A 21,530-nucleotide genomic window follows, 5' to 3' on the forward strand; every position below is an offset into this window, starting at 1 on the left:
AAGAAATAATGCCGTCATTGACAGTAGCTGTATTTTTCCTTTTTTTTTTTTTTTTTTAAACAGGTTCCACAATTATTGGCATAATACTTTGTGCAAAGGCACTTGGCAAAGATTAAAAATTAATAATTGGTGATAAGGATAAAGTTTATATTTCACCATTCCTCCCTGCAGAACATTCCAGAATCATAGATATCCTTGGGATACCCCCCTCTTCTGTTCAGACCACAGGTTCTTCATGGGATTTAAGTCTGGAGACTGAGATGACCATTGAAGAACATGGTTGTTGTTTGTACTTAACCATTGTGGTGTGGATTTTGGTGTATGTTTGGAGTCATTGTCCTGCTGGATAATCTACCTATGACCCAGACTCAGATTTTCTGCCAAGCTTTCCCGGTACTTTGTTGAATTAATTGTGCCATTGATCTTAAATAGTGCCTCTGAACCACTGGCAGCAAAACATCTCCAAAACATCAATTTTCACCACCACCATATTTGACCGTAGGTATGTGGTTTTATGCATTCCATTTGCAGCCAAACATATTGATGGTGTGTATGGCCAAACCATTCAATTTTGGTCTCATCTGACCAGTCATAATTCCAATGAGGTTTGGCTGAAGATGCTTGGTTTTGTTTATTGTGCTCAGCAAGGGCTGTCTTTGTGCCATCCTCCCAAAGAGCTTGCTGGTACGGAGGTGCCATTTTATTTTTTGTTTAGACTTAAAGACACAGCTCATTCTTAAACTGCAATCCTTGTGTTTCTTATGGCCTCCCTCACCATTTTCCTTACCATCGTTGGGATTAATATGCACTTGTATCCTCTTCCTGGCAAGTTTGCAACCATTCCATATGTTGCGCCTTTTTTGTTATTGCCCTTACAATGCTAAGTGGTATGTTTAACTGTTTATGTATGTTTCTGTACCCATTACCCGACTTGTGATGGTCAGTTGCAATCTGTGTCTTCTGAATTGACAGTTCTTTGGCCTTTCCCATGCTTATGGTTGACAGAGGGATTTTGCTTATTCCTTCATTTATATACATTATAAATCTATTATATATCTATTGCCAGTTGTATTTGGCAATACAATTGCATTGCCAATTGTATGTGGTTTTCATAAAATACGAAATAAAAAACATTGAAAAATGAGAGTAAATATATTGAAATTGTTTATAGTTTTCTGTATGTTTGAACATAAAATATAGATTGGCACCCTATATATAGATATAATCTCATATCTCTCTATCTATCTATCTATCTATCTATCTACCTAGAAAATTTAATTTTATGACTATTCTAAATTGAATAGAATACTGTGAGAGCAACATCTATAATTGCTTGCAGTTATTGTTTACTTTGTGGTTGTTATTGTACTGTAGCTGTGGTGCTGTTAGTAACCATAGACATGCACAGTCAAAAGAAAGAATACAAGTGTATGTAGCCAAATCCCTACTATACATTTTGATTATTGAAACCTGCAAATACATGTCCTGCTAGTGAACCTGTCACACATTACAAGCTAACACTGGCAAATCTTTAGTTCTTAAAAAAAAAATAACTACCTGAACTACGTCCAAATTGCGTGACAACCAGATTGTAAATAATGGGAGACAACTAAAATAGAGATTGTTGATACCTCGATAAAAAAGCCTTGTCTTCAGAAAAGCCTATCCAACTGCAATAATCAAAAACAAATCATGAATAATCTAACAAAACAGGGAACTGCAGCAAATCCACAAGTTGAAATTTGCATGAAAAGAGCGAAATCGTCCTGCTTGCGATTTCCGGTAATGGGAAGGGGAGGCGGCGCTGGTGATTACACGCTCTCCTCCGTGGTTTGGGAACATATGGTTTTGTGTGCGATGGAGGGGCTGGAGCGTACTGCTGTGAATCCCATTGCTCTGGGTGTGTGTGGGGGGGGGGGGGGTCTTTGCAGTCTGCCGAGCGGGGTCTCAGCGTGTCTGGGGGGACTCGGGAGAGGAAGAGAAGGAAATTCCTGAGCTGTGAGGGAGCAGAGATGGACTGTTTCAGCTTTATCGCCTGTACTGGAGTACAGGACAGCGCAACACAGGGGGCTGCTCAACCACTTTTCTGTCATTCGCCGAAATGCATATTTCACCGACCTTTATCGTTTCAAATGCTAAATTATGTCATCCAGAAACCCTCAGAAGACCAGCAATTAGATGTAATTGCTACACACTCTATATGGCATTTTCAGAAAATGGTAAATAAAGACAAAAAATATATAGAGGAATGTAATGGCAATGTTATGATTATGATTGACACTCCCTGAAAACCTGGTTTGCTCACAGTTGCTTTGCATGTACCGTAGAATTAAATTGAACTTCAATGTATTTTTTGTTGATAGACGTGATTTATAAAGGCAATATTCCTGCAATGGTTGTTAATTACAATTACAGACCTATTACGAAGTTATTAGAGTTTCTGTACAACACCAGAAAAAGACACAAAATCACACCTTAGCTCCCCAGTGTAGTGAGACAGAAAGATGGCAGAAAGAAGGACACTGACTGGTTTAAGTCACAAAAGGCTTTACTTTTTCCTCCATGTACACTAAAGTAATGCCCTGTGATTTGCCAGTTGGGCAGGTAAACATGCTCACATCCCATTGGCTAGGAGAAAACAGATAATCTAGGAACCCAGACTCATTTGCATATTCATGTATCGGCTGGGTGGATGATTAGAAATTATATGGGGTGTGGGTGCGTGTGTGTGTGTGTCTGCGTGTGTGTCTGTGTGTGCGCGTGTGTGTGTGTGTGTGTTTGGGGTAATCTGTGTCAGGGTATTACTGCTAGGGGATAATTGAAATGACTATGATATTATTTTTTGCCTGCGGATAAAATGGCATCTCGTGGCTGGATGGTCTCTCGCCATGGCCGTATTAATGCTTTTCACGGGTGCTTTTCCTATTTGCGTGATGCTGATCTGCTCATTTCCCCCAGTCGAAGGGGATCAGCTGCAAATAAATAAATAAAGAAATAAAGGAAAAATAAATACAATGTGCAAAAACTAGTTTATGTAAAGGATGCCCTCAGTCTCTAAGCATTTTCAGCATTAAGAAAAGACCCACTATTGCCCCATTCTTGACCCCATTAATCTATGTATGGGCCAAGGTTGAATGGCACCATAATCGTTTAATTAGATTTCTTTCAATTGCCGATTCAAAACTTCTGACTTGGATGCATTCAACACCCAGGTTGGATTCTGACCTTTGCTTTTTCCAGAACAAAATCCAATGGACAGCATTGTTATCTCAACTTGCAGCTTAATATTGTGTGTTTGAAACTCACCGAAGTTCAAAAAGAACAAATACTTCTGTTTTTGTCAATGTTGATGATAAAAGCTGACTGAATTTTTTTGCTGTTGATCCCTGCCTGCTTCGCTCAGTGACCTCTGACCTCTGCTGGTGACATGGAGAACAGGACGACACTGATCTGAAACTGCTCTAAAATGCTGTGAAGTTGTAGTGCTTAATGATCTTACTCAAACTGAACCAAAGGGGTATGACAGTTAAATATCCTTAAACATTTTACAGAAAGAGGAAACATGTCTTGCCATGACAGCATACAGATTAAGTTTGCACAAGCAGACAGTGCTATTTTTGCATTAAAAATAACAGACTGTTGGTCTTCTTATCATAAATCTAAGTATTTAGTTTTGCTTTGTATATAATTTGTAATATCTTAGGTAAGCTTATAGGCCTATTTCAGAGATATGGCCAATGTGGCATTATGTATCACAATGCATCATTGTTTGTGTGCATGTGTGGTTGTGTGTGCGTGTGTATGTACTGTGTGTGAGTGTGTGTGTGCCTGTGTGTGTGTAAAAGGGTGTGTGCGTCAGAGTGTGTGTGTATGTACTGTGTGTGTGTGTGAGAGCGAGTGTGTGCGTGTGTGTATGTGAGAGAGTGTGTGTGTGTGTGTGTGTCACTGTGTGTGTGTGAGACTGTGTGTGTGTGAGAGAGTGTGTGTGTAAAAGGGTGTGTGCATCGGAGTGTGTGTATGTACTGTGTGTGTGTGTGTGAGAGAGTGTGTATGTGCGTGTGTATGTGAGAGAGTGTGTGTGTGTGAGAGTGTGTGTGTCACTGTGTGTGTGTGAGACTGTGTGTGTGTGTGTGTGTCACTGTGTGTCTGAGACTGTGTGTGTGTGAGAGTGTGTGTCTCACTGTGTGTGTGTGAGACTGTGTGTGTGTGTGTGTGCGTGTGTGTGTGTGTAAGTGAGAGAGTGTGTGCGCATGTGTGTGTGCATGTGTGTATGTGAGAGAGTGTGTGTGCATGTGAGAGTGTGTGTGAGAGAGAGAGTGTGCATGTGTGTGAGACTGTGTGTGTGTGAGAGAGTGTGTGTGCGTGTGTGTGTGTGAGAGTGTGTGTGTGAGAGAGTGTGTGTGCGTGCGTGTGTGTGAGAGACTGTGTGCATGTGTGTGTGTGTGAGAGTGTGTGTGTGAGAGTGTGTGTGTGTGTGTATGTGAGACTGTGTGTGAAACTGTTTGTGTGTGTGTGTAAGAGAGAGTGTGTGTGTGTGTGAGAGAGAGTGTGTGTGTGTACGTGTGTGTGTGTGAGACTGCGTGTGTGTGCGTGTGTGTGTGAGAGAGTGTGCATCGCTGCATGGGGGAGTCTCTTAGATGTGGGCGCACTGGTCCAGTCCCACATGAAAATAAACATTTGCAGTCCTGTGGAATGCGGGTGAAGTGTTGACATGTCAAACCTCCACACCGTGCTCAGACATCGGTCAGCCGAGCCAGACACAGTTCAGTTTTCCAGCAGTTGGGATTTCTTCTTCTTTTTTTTTCTTCCGAATACGCGGTGGGGAATTTAAGCGTAATATGTGAGCCCCGTTCGGGTTCCCCCGGCCGAAATGGAAACGCTTGAAATGGCGTACCCCGCGGGCCTTCTGAACGGCCACCCTGGGCGCGTGTTTACGGAGGGAGACTGCACACCGGGCCGGGGGCTGGGCCTGGGCTAACAGCTGTACTCCAGCTGCTGCCGAGTCCTCCTAGAGCCCAGAGCCCCCCCCCGCCGACCCTCGGGGGACGCAGTTGTGGTATGTCGGTTGCCGCGGTAACCAGCCGGTCCGCGGGGGAGGCCGTCGGAACAATCCCGCCAGTCGCCCTGGGACGCCTCGCGCCCGGCGCGGGGGAGCGTGCCGCGCTCCGAAACAAAACCTGGAGCACATGCACCAGGGGGACGACGGAAAGACAGGTTTTAGCCTGGGGAAGTGGCGCTTTCTCCATGTCTAGCCCTCCCAACCCCACCTTCCCTTCCGCCAAGCCCCCAGCCCCCCACTGTCCTCAGGGGAAGATTTCTGAACTTACCCGTATCTCTCCACTCCAGAGTTTTGCGTAACTTTTTCGACTATTTGTTAATCCACCTGCTAATTTAGAAATGCAAAAAAAAAGAATAGGAATAAAAATAACCTGATAATGTATTAGTATATTACAGGTGAAATTCATGGATTTTATCTTAGTAGAAACAATTGTTTTGGTGTACATGGTTTTTCAGCCATATTGTAATGTCTCATTTGATCACAGAAAAGAACAAATAAAAGAACAATCACTGTGATTAGATCTGGAGACATCCGGTTGGATCTACAAAACATGTATACATTTAATTCATAAGCTTCAAGGTGTTTTTAAGGAAGCAGAAAATTATATCCCTCTTAGTCGGTTATAACAGAACCTCCATTCTGTCATGTTTCGGTAGTGTGAACGTGCGACACTATGTCTTTAAAGTATGAAACAAAATAATATCTGTGACTGATGACAGCTGAGTGACAACATTCAGCTGTGAGCAGAATGGGGTGGGGGGGGTGGGGGGGGGGTATTGTGATGTGTAATATTTTGGACGGGGAAATGAACACTGCGGGGTTAGTATATGAAATGGAATAGCACATAATCCACATATATAGAATAAAATAGTGATAAGAGCATGTGTTACCGGTGAAATAAATCCTGCTGCTATTTCAGGAGCTGAAATATGAGAGAAGTATATGAAACAGAGATAAGGGACAGAGAACAGCCATTTCACAGCTCACTGGAAACGCAGGGAGATGAAAAGTCCAGATTGTTGAAAAAAAAAATTGAAATATGCAAGTTGTTGATAACTTCATAGAAGGAATAATTCCATGAGGGGTGCTGTCAGCAATAAGTCATACGTATGTATGGGGTGGGGGGGGGGGGGGGCAAACAACGCAAAATGAAAACAAAATGCCCGCAGTGAAACAATTGTGCAGGTATTTGAAGAGTGGAAGAAAGCAGAAAAAAAGAGGGGGGTGCACAGCGGGTTTCCATGGAAACAAGATTCCTCTAAAAAGGTCACCGTCAGAGGCTGATTCAGGAAAACACAGGAGGATTATGGGAGATTTGGCGGGGCGTAAAATCATTTATTCTCCTTTTATTGTGTTTACTTAATTTTTTTTTTTTGACGAGAGAGCGCGGATGATGACGATGATGATGATGAAAACGCTGAAATAATTTGGGCTGAGGGATTGTACCGCTTGGCAAGGCGAGGATTGGGGATTTTTTTATTGCTGCATCTATCTCTCTTTTCCTCTTGCGGAGGCAAATTGAAAAGAGGGAAAGTGGCCCGTGGATGGACGTTCAGCCTCACGCCTGGTGCTGATGTTCGCTCATCCCTCTCCTCAATCACTCCCACCTCCACTCCTCTCCTCTCCCTCTAAACTCCTTTTAATTAAACCCGCTCCGTCGATGTGGCTAGCAGAGATAATTGGAGAGGCTTTTGGACGCCATTTGCTGTAAATGTCACCGATCCACGCCCGTCGCACCTTTAACCTCGTTTAGAGCCTTTTCGTTTGTCTCCTCGGTGAAAAAAACTGATTAAGCCACTGCCTGTCCTAGCCCAAAATAGAGATAACAAACTTTCGTACAGCATGTGAAGGAAGAAAGGGAGTTTCAAGTCTTTATGTTGGGCTTTATTCTAAAAATACAACAAAAAAGCCTTTTCTTTTCTTGACTTGCCTTGTCAAGTCATAGACAGACAGTGGGAGGCATGTAGTGTAGTGGTTAAGGTACATGACTGGGACACGCAAGGTCGGTGGTTCAATCCCCAGTGTAGCCACAATCCGCACAGCTGTTGGGCCCTTGAGCAAGGCCCTTAGACATTAAGGTCCAGGGGATGGTTGTCTGCGTAGTCTAATCAACAGTACATTGCTCTGGATAAGAGCGTCTCCCAAATGCCATTAATGTAATGTAACATAGGTGGGTCAGACTGACGCATGGTATGGACAGAGTGTCAGCGGACACACACGCTTGGAAACAGGTACTGAAACCCTACAGAAACAAACTTTAATTTTAGTAGTGAGCGCACACTGCCGTTAGCATTAGCCTGGTGACAAATGCACATAACAGGTGCGCTAACCGTGCTTTGACAGACCTCTGATCCCGGTGAAATAGCTCCTGTGATGACCGGTTTGTACACAGGGCCCTGACTGGTAACTGCTTCCCAGGAACACCTGGCTGCAGCAGGTGCTGTTGGTAGAGAGATGAAGAATAAGATCATCAATGGTCATCATAAGAGGCAGTCTGTGGAATGGGAGCTTCTGGGAAATTACTGGCAGAGTAGCCGTCACCAGCTCCCTGAAAGCCGTGTGCATACGGAGCATTACAGATATTTGTGTGTTCGCAAGTGTATGCAGGTTCTTCTGTGTGCACACATGCATGTGTTTTTCACAAAAAAAATCAGAGTATTTGAATGAGTTAGTCTGCTAAATGGTGGAATGTAGCGTAATGTTATGTAATGTAGTGTAATGTAATTTAGTGTAGTGTTATGTAGTGTACTGTCATGTGATGTTATGTAATGTAGTATAATGTAGTGTAGTGTACTCTTGTGTAGTTTATTGTAATGTAATGTAGTGTAGTTCAATTTAATGTAGTGCAATGTAGTTTATGTAGTGTAGTATAGTGTATTGTAATGTAATGGTGTAGTGTAGTTTAATGTAATGTGGTGCAGTTTAATGTCATGTAATGTAGTGTATTGTAATGTAATGTCATATATTGGGGTGTAGTGTAGTTTAATGTAAAGTAATGTAGTGCAGTTTAATATTATGTAACGTAGTGTGGTGTTGTGTATTGTAAGGTAAGGTAATGCAGTGCGGTGTAGTGTAGTGTGTAATTTAATGTAATTTAGTGCAGTTTAATGTTACGTAATGTAGTGTAGTGTAGTGTTATGTAATTTAGTGTAGTGAATGTAATGTTATGTAATATAAGTATGGGGCACACTGGGCCCATATCAATCACACTGGACTGGGGCTGCTGTTGAAAGGGGCTGTTGCTGGCCACCCATTCAGCCAGGCATGAGGGGGAGATCAAATTTCCCCCTCCCTCCGACCACCTAATACGCTCCAGATGCGTTGGCCGGGCCGGGCCAGAGCTGTGGGACAAAGACAGGGCTATCAGGAGAGGATGAGACGTCCCTGGCCCAGCACACACAAAATGTCCTCACGATGGTGGTAATGTCATAGCATTCACGTAACATTCCAGTAGCATTGTGGGAATGTTTTGTGTCAGCTGGGATGTCTCAGGTGCTGGACCCGGACATTCGCTGGAAATAGAGAAGGCTCAAGCACGGTCTGTTTATTTTAAAAAGATATTTATTATGGAATTATGGCTCTTCAGAGGTTTCGGTGCATGCCTGCTAATGCGCTGCAGGAACAGCGCGGCTCGATGAAATTTTAAATGGTCTGCGGTTTGTCTGTGGTTGCATAAAACATACTGTACTGTTTTACTATATAAAGAATTCAGAGCCTGATCTTTTATCAGATTTAAAGATTAAAGAAGCTACAGCATAAAACTTATAGTTATAGTGAAAACATTACATGGCGTGACATTGAGTTGTAAGTGAATTTCACCTCATCACTGGCCCCGTGTGTGTGTGTGCGTGCATGCATGCGCGTGTGTATACACTATTGTAAAAAAAAACATATTCTTTTTGTTTTTTAAAGAAATTGATTCACTAAGGTAGCATTAAACTGATAAGAAAATACAGCCAATACACTGATACTGTTAGCTTGAGGTAAGGGTTTTTTTTAGCAGGGTTTTTATTTAGTTTCATTTGTCCTCAGAAATGGCAAAGGCAATGTCTGAAGTTTGTTCCTCAGTTGGTGCATCTCTCATTCCAAACAGAATTACTATGAACTACAGTGTGTTGATATTGGGGAAATCAAATTGTTTTTGCCTTCTGAGCACAAACACTCCAAATAGCTCAACAGATACCCCCGTGTGGGGTTTATTTTACGTGTTGTAACATGTTCGTAAGCAGCTGAATGTGTGCAGGAGCAAGGACACAGCAGCTGTGCTCTGTGGCATCCGGAGTGTCCTGTACTCGTACCATGTTTCCCTGGCCAGCACGACACCAACACGGCCCTGATTTACCTGATGAGTCACCGCTCGGTCCTCTGCCCCGTCAGGAGACCCCACGTCACCGCGGCGCGTACTCCCGTTAACACCTCCCCGCGGAGTTTACAGCCCGCCAGCCCCGCACTAACAGGCTCCTCCATGTTCCTTCTGATCGCACGCTTGTGATCTCGCACCTCAAAGCGTTCGTTTGCCGAACGGAGCCGTTCCGTTTAGCCTGGGCCGCGCCGCTTTTGCGTGCACTTTACACCTGTGCTCCGCTCCCCTCCCCTCTTAAGCCCCCCGCTGCGCTCCTTCAGCGCTCGCTCTGCCCTTTGTGAAGGCAGCGAAGGCAGGCCTGCAGGTACGTGCCGATCACTGCCGCCTCGTTCCTCCCGCCGCTCAAACGCTGGGCACTGCCATCCCACGGCCGCTGGGTACTACCCAGGCAAAAGTTGCGCAGCCTGGGCTTAGCGAAACAGCTCCGTTCTGCAAATTAACCCTTTGCGGTGCGAGATCACGGATGTGTGAGTCGAATGTCCTGAATTGAACATTCTAATGCTGAAGTAACAATCTCGAATGGTAATTGAAAGTCACGATCCGAGTCCGTATTTAGAATTATAGCCTCTGGAGTCTCCCCGTGTCACTGCAGAGTCCTCTTAATGTCCATTTTATTCTTAACTAGAATCGCTTTTTTTTATCATCATGTTAAATGGCAGGGGAGAAAGCTATCTGCCCGTGAACTTTAGATTCACCCCCCTCTCTTTTCCTCCAGGGTTCCAGTGTCTGTGCAGTGGCAGCCTTCGATACTCCCATCTTCTTCCGCATAGCGGAGAAATACGGCCCCCTCAAGTCCTCAGGAAACAATCCTCAAGTCTGTTACCTTAGCCGATATATCAATGCTCAGAGCTAGCAAGACATAAGGCACTAAAACCTCTCCCTTGAATTATAAATACGGTAAAAGACCCAAAGCATTGCATCTATCGCATACGTCTGCATTTCTGAGCATTTTTGCACGGGAGATTTGGAGATATGGACGATGGTTCATATCCTTCTCGGTTCTAATTTCCTCACACAGCACATTGGTTATGTGGGGAAATAAAAAGCCCTATGTTGTGGTCATTTGCATGTGCTGAAGGACACGCTGAAGCGTATGTTAAACAAACACTCCCCTTTCCCTTCCGTCTTTGCCACACGCGTGCACCCCCATTAAGAAATCCTAATTGCAATAAACGCTTTTAGCTATGTAAATAAGCCTATTTGCATAAGAGCCACCAGGTTTTACTGAATAATGAATTTCACCTCACGGTAAAGCAGAACAACCTCTATTTTAATAAAGCCTTTAATCTGATTAAAAAGAACAATGCAGCCAGAGAAATTTTATATTTTAAATAATTTGCATAATTACAAAGAAAGCAGTGTTGTTGCTGTCACCATTTCTTCTATGGTAGATTTAGAAGCTGGCAGTGCAATGTTTTCCAGTTTTTTTGGGGGTTTTTTTCTACAAAATGGAACATATAAGACTCCTGAGTAGTGCACCGCGCTAAAGCACTTGAACAAAATGCATTATTTCCCCAACACTGCATATTGTGTCTGGCAGTACTGGCCTGGGGTATGGCTGGAGGTTCCACAGGGTGACTCACAGAGCTAAGGCTAATTTATGCTAAGAGTGTCTTGCGACGTGGCCACAGACAAAAATTATGCAAATTCGACTCTTAAAGCCAGTTTTCTGCATTGGTGAAAGTTTTATAAGGTCGAAAATGTCCGTCACAGGTGTCGCGCGGGTGTGATTGGTTGGCTAAAACGAAGACAAAAGGTTGCCATGGCAAGGACACTAGTTCACTACTCGGCTACATGTTTTGACGAATGAAGATGTTTTGGTTAGATGGCTAGATAGCAAAATGGACAGCGGTGAGGAGATCTGGTTGCTATAGTAACAAAGGGCACTGACTCTGAACTATAAATGCAGAACGTTGTCTGAAAAAGTTCTGTCAGCAGAGACTTTGTCGCCGAAGCGTAAATTAGGCTTTAGAGGGGAAGGGTTGCTCATGCCTCATTGCTCTCCAGCAAACTGAATTCCTTATTTCCTCTTAATCGCAGTATGTGCCCTCTTCACTAATGTTGTCTATTAATGCTGTTACCTATAATCCTCTGGAGCACATTAACAAACTGTCCACAGGACCCTGAGGAGCCCATGAGGCCCATGCCCACCCTCCTTGTCCCCAGAAGGTTGTTTGGCCCCTGAGGTGGTATGACCATAGGTGTCAGCGGTACCCTTTCACTCGTTTTTCCCCCATCTTGGGGGCTTCTGCTTTGGGAACATCATTTCCCAGCATTCCCTTGGAGGCCATGGTACAGTCAACCCCACATTCTCAGCCAGCCTGCACCTGCTTGTATATCGAAGGAAGGTCCAATTTATTTATTTATTCTATCCATTTCTTGAGTCAAAGCATTAGGATTCATGCTGTTCCATGTCGGTAGCGTAGTCGTGCCTTAATATTATTCATTGCGTTTACCGGCTCTCATGTAACTTCTCAAGTTGTGGATTAGCAGGTCAGGTAAATTCTGAAGATGATGCGCTATTCCGCCAGAGCCACTTTCCAGGGTACAAGTTTAGCAGTTTAATCAATATTTATGAGCTGAATCTACAGACGACCCATTTACTGCCCAAACCTTAAATAAATGAGCCTCTTTAAGCAGGTTCAAAGGCCTTGATGAATCAGCAAGTGGAATTAGACCAAATAGTATGGAAATGAAGTATCCAGTCACAAGTGGTGGCAGTGTGCAACTGTCATTTTAGAACCGTGTCTTGTAACATGACGGTTTCCTCCACAAATTCTGGATAGGGTGTTCCTGCTATAGTCTCCAATCTGAATCTGGATTGTGTCCAAATATCAGCAGTAGCTGAAAAGATTGATTTGCAAATGTTTGGTACAGTAAGTTGTGTTGGATAATAGTTCATTTTATGAAAGAAATGTTTTTCTACATTTTTTCTACATAATAATGAGTTTTCTACAGCAAGTTGCAACGGATAAGCGTTTTTCTCAGGAAATAAATGTAAAACTCGCTCACATGCTATGTGTATAAAACGAATCCGCAGACCTAAGCAAAATAACATCTTCACACTGAATCTATTTTAAAAAATCAGAGCGCTGTTTGGAATTGAAGGACATAGTATATTACCCGGCTTCTCTTGTAGTAAAGCAGTCGTGGGAAATGGTAAATTGAAAATAACTGAACATGTGATTGATTGCCCTTTAAAAAGAAACCTCATGCTAAAACTCCTGTGTTTGTCAGTTTTGGTGTGCCCAGATGTGCTGTAGAGTATTGATTTAACCACATCTCTTCCATACCACTGTTTCTTTGCAGAGTGCTCTCAATTACTGCTGAGAAGTGAAGCTGTAAAATAAAAGATGAAATGTTTATTTATGTTTTAATTACCGGTTTAATGCGGGAGTGAGTGTGTGTTTGCGTGTGTGTCTGCGTGAAAGAGAGAGTGAGAGGAGAGAGATTGCAAGTGAGAGTCTGTGAGTGAGAGAATAAGAGATAGAGAGAGGCAGAGAAAGAGAATTAGAGAAACTGTGTTTGCCTCTCCATTACATCAATACACATCATCCCCCAGGCATTGTATAAATTATCCCTCGTTATCAGACACCCCAACGATTGTGGTCAGAGGTTGTGTTGTAAGTTATTGATGGCAAGATTAGCCTTTCAAGAGGAAAGGTTGGGCGGATTCCCCCAGCATGAGTGGAATCAATCTCCCAACGATCCCAAACCCAATGTTTCTATCCCCCGACCGAAGAACTAATACTCTGTTTACACTCAAATCCTACCATGGGGGTGGATTCCGGGATTCGCCAGACCCGATATGATGTCTGTTTCTCTGTCCACAGGTGTGTATGTGCAACATTGTGTTCTCTGCACTCTGACCCCGCAGACAATGTGTTTATAGCTGGAGAGAGGCTTCTTCTGTAATGCTTAATTGGATCAGAGCGGTGGGGAGTGGGTCTGCAGCCAATCACCACAGGGGAACTTAAGCTTCTGCGGTTCACTACAGATTAATGTTTAACCGGCATTTATTTTGACCATCATTTACATATCTAAATTTCCCTTTTAAGATATACCCACACGTCAAATTCATTGAAAAGTTCACAAATCTTGTGCCTGTATGTGCATGTGAGTGTGTGTGATAGTGTGTGTGTGAGTACTGCATGTGTGTGTGTGCGTGTGCTTGTGTATGTGTGTGTGTGTGCCTGTGTGCATGTGAGTACTGTATCTGTGATTGTGTGTGCGTGTGTGTGTGTGTGCGTGATTCTGTGCATATGTGTCTGTATGTGCATGTGAGTGTGTGTGTGTGTGTGTGTGTGTGTATGAGTACTGTATGTGTGTGTGTGTGTGTGTGTGTGTGTGTGTGAGTACTGTATGTGTGTGTGTGTGTGTGTGTGTGTGTGTGTATGAGTACTGTATGTGTGTGTGTGTGTGTATGAGTACTGTATGTGTGTGTGTGTGTGTGTGTGTGTGTGTGTGTGTGTGCAAGCCTGCAGGCACCCTTTTGTGTAGTCACCTGTATCTGATGCAGTTTCAGCGTGTACCTGTCAGTGCATTCGCTGATTTTTGTCAGTTAATTTGCGGAGTTCGGTGAGGCACTTCCCGTGGGACAGGCACTTTCGGGGCTGCCCGAAATACTGCGCAATAATTGGAGTCATTTTATCTCCAGTTTCATCAATTAATGTGTAATTTTCCGTTTGATTACCAACTTACTCAACGGATTTGCAATTAAAATGAGGACCGATTATGCTAAAGATGCCCTTCAACGGAAAACAATGCAGAGGAAGCGGCAGACAGTTCGCAATCAGTTCACAAATTACAAGCACAGGCCGTCCAGTGTGTAATCCTCGCTATCTGTCTGTCGTAGTCATATTCCTATACGCTGCACATTCACTTCCAGAATCCAGCTCGTGGTGTCATCTTTCCCATAATTCTCAGCTGTCGAAAAAATGAAATATCGTGGAGCCAGAGGTGTTGATGTGCCCAATGACACCATAACCACGCCGATCCATAAATAGTCTTTTTTTGGAGCCTCGTAGCCTTCAGAAGCTGTGAGATCAGACCTGGGGAAACAGCACCCCCTGTTGGGAATAGACAATTATCATTGCTAGGCGTGCTGTGTATTCTGGGGATGGTGAATACCTTCTTAATGGGGAAGTTAGAAAATTAAAGGTCTTCCCATTGTCGTGAACCCATCTCAGTCTGGTTTGCATTCAGACCTGGGACAAATACTTATTTCAAATATTTCATGGCCATTCAAATAAATGTATTTCCATTATTTTGGTGGAAAATACATGGACAAATTAAATTACTTTATTTGGTCTATTTTGGAATACTTTATTGTCGATTATTTGATTTATAACATTGAAATATATTTATTTTGAACAATATACTATCAGAATTTTTGTCTGCTGCTATTTTCTGTCAACACGAGGACCAAATAAATGTCAGAGCCAGTAAATCAGGCCATCGTGAGGCTGCCAAATCTAAATAATCAATCGGAAACATTCAGTCTTTCAAAATAAACTATTTGATACACTTCTGGGAAGCAAGAATACACTGGTGATCTCAGCAATTGCAAACAACTTTACGTATGTACTACAGAAGACTACTGTAGTGGATGACCGACAAATATTTCAGTTGTGATGGAAACCTCAACTGTTAGGAGATCAAGAACACTCCAGGCATAGGCATAGATGTATCAAAGACTACTATATGAACTGCAGACTACCCCAGCATAACCTTAGGCAGTGCGTTCACCTCATAACGCAAACCACTAGTATGCTTCATGAACAAAATGGCCACTTACAGTTTGCGTTAAGTTGAAGCTGGTCAGTACTTCTTTGTTGATTGAGCTGGTACAGAACTTCAGTAATTTTACTGCTGGCCTGTTGGTTTGCTTACTATGCAGATGATGAAAACATAAAACTTCACTGGCTACCAGTTAAACCATACTGAGCTGTTTTTTTACTGTCATTTCCAACACAGAATGAAAATGTCCCTTTTTGGCTGGGTGTGAAAGGTCAAAGGTCAAGGCCTGGGGGATTGCAGTCAGGGGTCAGGCTGTGTAACTGATAGTGAACCTTCATGAACAAAATACTTACACACACTGCACGGCAAGGGGCTAAGAGGGGTTGTGCAACTGAGTTTGCGGTTGCAGAATGTTGTTTTACGGTTTAGTTTGAATTTCCTATTTGAACACATTGGCCCCACCCATTGCAGTGATCATGAACTCCCACTCATCACTATGGTAAGAGCTCTCCAATAGCCTCTGCTGTAGTGCCCTGAAAGAGAGAGAAAACATAAAACAACTAATGGCAAATTGCTGCGTGTTACCCACCCATTGCCCTCCACCCCACCCCCATAGAGTATGTGGGCAGAGGCCAGCCCCCTGCTATTTCGGAGGTTTGAGTACTGCGCGGGCATGCATCATTGTTTTAATTTTACAAGGGAACTTTTCCCTAACTGCTGTCCTGTACAGCGCAGTGCAATAAACATTAACGAGATAAAGCTTCACTCTGCTGACTTGTAAAATATTCTCAGCGAGGGGAGTGTGAGAGGATGTTGAAAGTCTGGGAGACACAGATCGTAACTTTCTGTGGGTGGGTTATGTATTTACGGTTATTGTTTTGGTGGTGGGGGGGTTCGGTTCTGCGGGGCGCAGGAGGTTTTAGAAAAAGCAGCAGAGTTCTCACTGGATCCTCGGTCTGAGCCTCCTTGAAAAGCGCTGATCTGGAACCTGACCTGCATCGTTCTGGTTTCAAGTAAAACAGTAAGGGGATACAATCTTTCATGCTGGAAGATAATTGCTTCGTTTACGACCGCGGACTTAGACGGTGGTTTTGTAATTTGTATTTTGAAATTGATGTTGGTGCTTTTGAACGGGTGAAGAAGTATGCAGTGCTAAGTGAATGCAGTGTTTACAGTATATGTGTATATAAATATACATGGGGCAGTAGACATACATTTTGTATGTAGTAGGCAGGGCAGTACATTTTCGAGGTGCTTACTGTATGCCAACATGATGGTACATTAATGCATATTTTGTGTTGACAAGGCAGCACACGTTTAGGTGTGTAACCTATTGTATATTGTATGTAGACCAGGGCAGTAAATGTATACTGTTTGTATATGGTATGCAGACAGACAATGACACTGAATGCTTAGGTGTGCAGTGCAGTAAACCTATATTATACATGCTGGCTGTGAACAGGGTGACATGTATAATGTATGCTGAGTGCAGATTAAATGATTAGCTGAACATGCATTGCATCACATTACAATCACTTAGCAGGCGCTATTTAGCAGGCGCTATTATCCAACCTACAGTAGTGGAGAACCTCAGTGACACAGAAATGCACTGTGAAATCACAAAGAAGGCACGGCGGTCCCAATATAAGCAATAAGTGTAATGTTAACCTAACAAGCAACTACTTGGATTGTAATACCACTAGATATGCAACTTATCTTTTCACAGTTATATCTATACCATTATCCAAAATGGAATTGAGAGAGAGAAAGTGAAAAATAAGTTATATCTAAATGGAGCCAGAGTAATGGTGCAATCTATCAGCAATCGGTGAGTTTTCGGGCTGCATTGGTTGATGGGAAGGGTTTCTGCTGTCGGGAGTGCAGTGGGACGCACTTTCCACCAATGGGGGGCCAGAACAGACCTGGATTATATGACCTGGAAGTGCTAGCATGTGGGGGAGAAGGCCCGACTTAGGGTCAGTGTGGAGGGGGTGCTGCATGCTGTAAGCGGTCATGGTGCTGTAACCCTCCTCTGATAGAGTGTGTTCTCATGGGTTTGATAAGGCGAGCAGGTGAGCTCTAGGTGGGAGGAGGTCTGTGTGGCCTCCCCTTAGCTCCCCAGGTGTTTATCGTCACGCAGTTATTTTGACACTGGCTCTGCGAAGGACAACCCTCTGGGACCCTCTTCTGGGACCGCCCCCAGCTCAGAGACCTGCCCCTGTTCAACTGGATGTCAATTAGCCCAGTGACTAAAGATTTAATGAGCTCTTCATGTAATCTTAGCTCTCAGAGTTGGCTGTGTGTTTTTCACACAGTATAGAATAGAAACAGTTTATAATTAATGGCATTACATGTACAATAGTTTACTGTATTTACTTTGTAATGTGTTTTGTAAAGCATTGTAATTCAATCCTTCAATCTTCAAGCTTCAAACTGCTCATTTTAAATCCCATTTTCATTTGTTTTCTGTAAGGTCTCAATGTGAAGCTATCCCATGATGCAACATGTGCCCCCAGCACCTGCACTAACAATGATGGCCACACAGAGTGTCCCTCCTCCATCTTACCAAGAGAGTCAACAGGTAAGAGTCCCCATCCACTGGTACAGGAGCACAATAATCCTAGCTTTAAATGTAATGTGAGAAACAAACAAGCAAAAAGAAGTCCCTTTAGGAACTTAATCGATGTTGCTGCCTAAAAGGCTTCAAGAGGTAGTGGTATGTTTAGGTATAGAGAGATTCTGACAGACATTATCATCCTGCAGGAAAGTTCATTTTCTTTTCAAGTTTTGTTTTTAAAAGTTAGTCAGTCAGGAAAATGCTGCAGCAAATAGATTCTACATTTCATATGGAACCTCTTCCGTTTCCTACACACTCTAAAATCGAGGTATACGTTCCCTCTTGATACTGAACTATTGCAATATAGGAAATAAACAGAAAGTTAGTCAATAGCTCAATGTATGTAACATGTCCTGTCCTGTATTCCTTGTTTTTGGAAGTGGAGCAGGTTCTCCCGAGTATGATTCATTCATGTCTAAAATAAGTTGTAAGAGGTGGCATGGTACAGCTGGAACTGAAAATGAGTGTCAGCGAGGGAAAAGGGATAGATTCCAAGCTGCAGCAGTATGGAAAAATGCGGTTCAGGCTGATGTAGCCACTGTACATAAACATAAGGTCATTCGGTTTCCCATTCTGAGTCAGGATTAAGATTGGACGTTTCCTCCCTAGACTCGGGATAAGACAGAACGAAGAGGGGTTTTGCTCGGGGTGGTACAGAGAGATAGCAGAGTGAATGAAACTCTGAATAGAGCTCAGGTTGGGAACCTATACATATAACATAACGTGTTATATAAACATGTGCGTGTAAGCCATGTTGATTTAAGAAATACCCAGTTTAAATAAATTGGCATTTTCAATCTTCTTTGAATCAATGGACAAATCGTTCTTGTTTACTTATGCTGCAAACAGTTGAACATTTCCTTAAAAACTCCATATTTTACCTATATAAAATACAGATAAGACTGACTGCTGCCTGTTGTTGGATAGCAGTTTGTAAGAACTGATGTACCCCAATAAAGAGCTTTAATTCTTAATGGAAGCAAAAAGCCGTGAAAGGAAATATCCGGGGGAAAAAAATAAATAAATCAGGCCAAAATCTGATAAAGGTGGCAGACTGGCTTTACTGTAAGCCCATGGAGACACAGGGGAGGGGAACACTATCTCCAGAACGAAGCAAACGTGTCAATACACACACATCTGACAGAGAGATGAATTCCAACTGCCATATAAGTACTGCAGAAGATTAATTTCCTTCTGGCAGTTTCCGCCAGGCGTTCAAACGAGGTGCTGCTTATCTCATCCCTTCTTTCCGGCTCCAGGAAAGGCAGAGATGTTGTGCGGAGGTATCGGCAGTGCGGTGAGGAGAATAAAAGGTTTGTCCTGGGGGGTTAACGTTATTGTGGTGTGTTGGCGGTACGCAGATGACAGGCACTACTCAACCAAACTCCAAGGCCCAGCCGGTCCATATCCCAGCATCCTCTGCGGCCGGGGCCACCCCAGTGAGCGTGACCCTTGACCCGCAGACCCAGCTGGAGTCGGACAAGCAAGCCGTTTACAGGTGAGCAGAAGACCGCCACACCTTTCACAGCCTACCTCCGGCAACACCTGTTTTGTTTGGATTTCAAGCAAGCACGAGGCCCGCAAAGGTCGTTTTGGAAATGGGATTTTCCGGACGGCTTCTCGTTTGTCTGAGAATTCAGAAACCCTGTGAAAGTGTCTTATTGGATATGATAAACATGTATGACTTTTCAATTTGTGGATTTTGTAAAGCATCTTTGTTCCATGTGCGGTTGGAAAATGTATTCCCTAAAACTGTTCCGAGATGTTGTTTTGGATAAACACCAGCAATAGAGCTGGCAGTGGTACTAGTAACATAACAGTTCAGTGAAATTATTGGAATACAGTTTGTGGTTTGTATCCTCAATCAATCGATTGTAACGGTTTTTAGATGTGCTTTATACACTTTGTACTTTGTACTTTTATGGTACCCACTGGAGGGTGGGCTTACATCTTCCCACTTTTTTTCTAGTCCGTCCAACCTTTCTTCCTCCTTTATTCCCCGTTTTTTATTCTACTACAGCAGTATGGCTTCAAAGCTACCGTGCTACACAAAGGCAGACTTTACCTGGACAAGCTATCAACACCCTATTTATTTGCTTTGCAAGTTGCCTCAAAAAGCAAGCCAAAAAATACCACCACAGTAATCAGCATGCGGCATCCATACTGGGAAACTTCTGCTTTGATATGATTTATCTTTCTGAGATTCAAGCTGAAATTCATACAGCAATTGATATCCACAACCTTTTCTAATTAGTCATTGCTCAAAAGTGATAAGTACATCTGGCATTGATGAAAGAAATCAACCTCTGTGTATCGAACCGCTGCTAAAATTATGCTTTTGAACGAGAATTGAATATTCCTTTTAATGATTCTGCCGATCGAGAAATAGTAAGTAAAGGGAACACGCATGTTGATGAATGAATCCCTGTGATTGGCTGAGTCTCCCCCTGCTCTGCGGGGTTCCCTGCCTCCCCGGCACGCCCCCGGAGACCGGCGTTGTCAAGGCCCGGGGCTGAGCGACTCAGAGAGGCAGGTCTGCCTTTGATACAGTCAGCCAGCCTGAGGGAGCCTACCCCCCTCTCTGTCTCTCTCTCTCTCTCTATGTCTCTCTGTCTCTCTCTCTCTATGTCTCTCTGTCTCTCTCTCTCTCTCTCTCTCTCTCTCTCTCTCTCTGTCTCTCTCTGTCTCTCTCTCTATGTATCTGTCTCTCTCTCTATGTCTCTCTCTATGTCTCTGTATGTCTCTCTCTCTGTCTCTATATATATCTCTCTCTATGTATCTGTCTCTCTCTCTATGTCTCTCTCTATGTCTCTGTATGTCTCTCTCTCTCTGTCTCTCTCTATGTCTCTCTCTATATATCTCTCTCTATGTATCTGTCTCTCTCTATGTCTCTCTCTATGTCTCTGTATGTCTCTCTCTCTCTCTGTCTCTCTGTTTCTCTCTCTCTATGTCTCTCTCTCTCTGTCTCTATGTCTCTCTCTATGTCTCTCTCTCTCTCTCTCTCTCTCTCTCTCTCTCTCTCTCTATGTCTCTCTCTCTCTCTCTCTCTATGTCTCTCTCTCTGTCTCTCTGTCTATGTCTCTCTCTCTGTCTCTGTCTCTCTGTCTATGTCTCTCTCTCTGTCTCTGTCTCTCTCTATATATCTCTCTGTCTCTCTCTCTGTCTCTCTGTCTTTATGTCTCTCTGTCTCTCTCTCTATGTCTCTCTCTGTCTCTCTCTTTCTGTTTCTCTCTATGTCTCTGTCTCTCTCTGTCTCTTTCTCTCTTTTTTATTTTTCTTTCTCCCCCTTTCTCTCTGACTCCTTCAGTCTATGTCTCTCTCTCACTCATTCTCTCTCTCTCCCTCTCTCTCTCATTCTCTCTGCCCCTTGCCACTGTCTTTTAGTCTCTGTGTACCAACCAACAATCACACTGAAAAAAATAAAAAAATAAATAGTTAAAGAAATACCTTTTAAATTGCATTCAATAGTTCTTGATTTGAACCTAGAATTCCTGGTAAGGCCTCTTATTAAAATATGCTTACAGTTCACTGGTTTAATCTGTTTATCTGATTATTATCAAAAGGATGAATGCTATGTAATTGGGGCAGAGACAGCTTCATAAATTGCCACAAGACAAAGGCCTTGTATTTTCAATGTTGAAAGAAATGCAAATTTGGGGGGCTTATCAATTTAAAACTCATTATCCTCTTTTTTCACCATTTTTGAAGGTTCTGTTGATTTTAAAAACTGATAGCAGTTGAAAAGACTGACC

At 43.1% G+C, this 21,530-nt stretch overlaps 1 protein-coding gene across 3 annotated transcripts in view; it reads left to right on the top strand.

Moving 5' to 3' along the window:
• pknox2 (pbx/knotted 1 homeobox 2) overlaps positions 1 to 21,530 on the top strand; it is a 62,184-nt gene that overhangs the window by 23,376 nt on the left and 17,278 nt on the right. For all 3 annotated transcript variants that reach the window (XM_061217048.1, XM_061217050.1, XM_061217049.1), the window contains exons 3-4: positions 17,635 to 17,742; positions 19,140 to 19,276. In XM_061217048.1, coding sequence (XP_061073032.1) covers positions 17,656 to 17,742; positions 19,140 to 19,276 — 224 coding nt within the window. In that variant the 5' untranslated portion in view covers positions 17,635 to 17,655. The remainder of the gene's footprint in view (positions 1 to 17,634; positions 17,743 to 19,139; positions 19,277 to 21,530) is intronic.

This window comes from Conger conger, chromosome 13, assembly GCF_963514075.1.
Source record: "Conger conger chromosome 13, fConCon1.1, whole genome shotgun sequence".
NCBI lineage: Eukaryota > Metazoa > Chordata > Actinopteri > Anguilliformes > Congridae > Conger > Conger conger.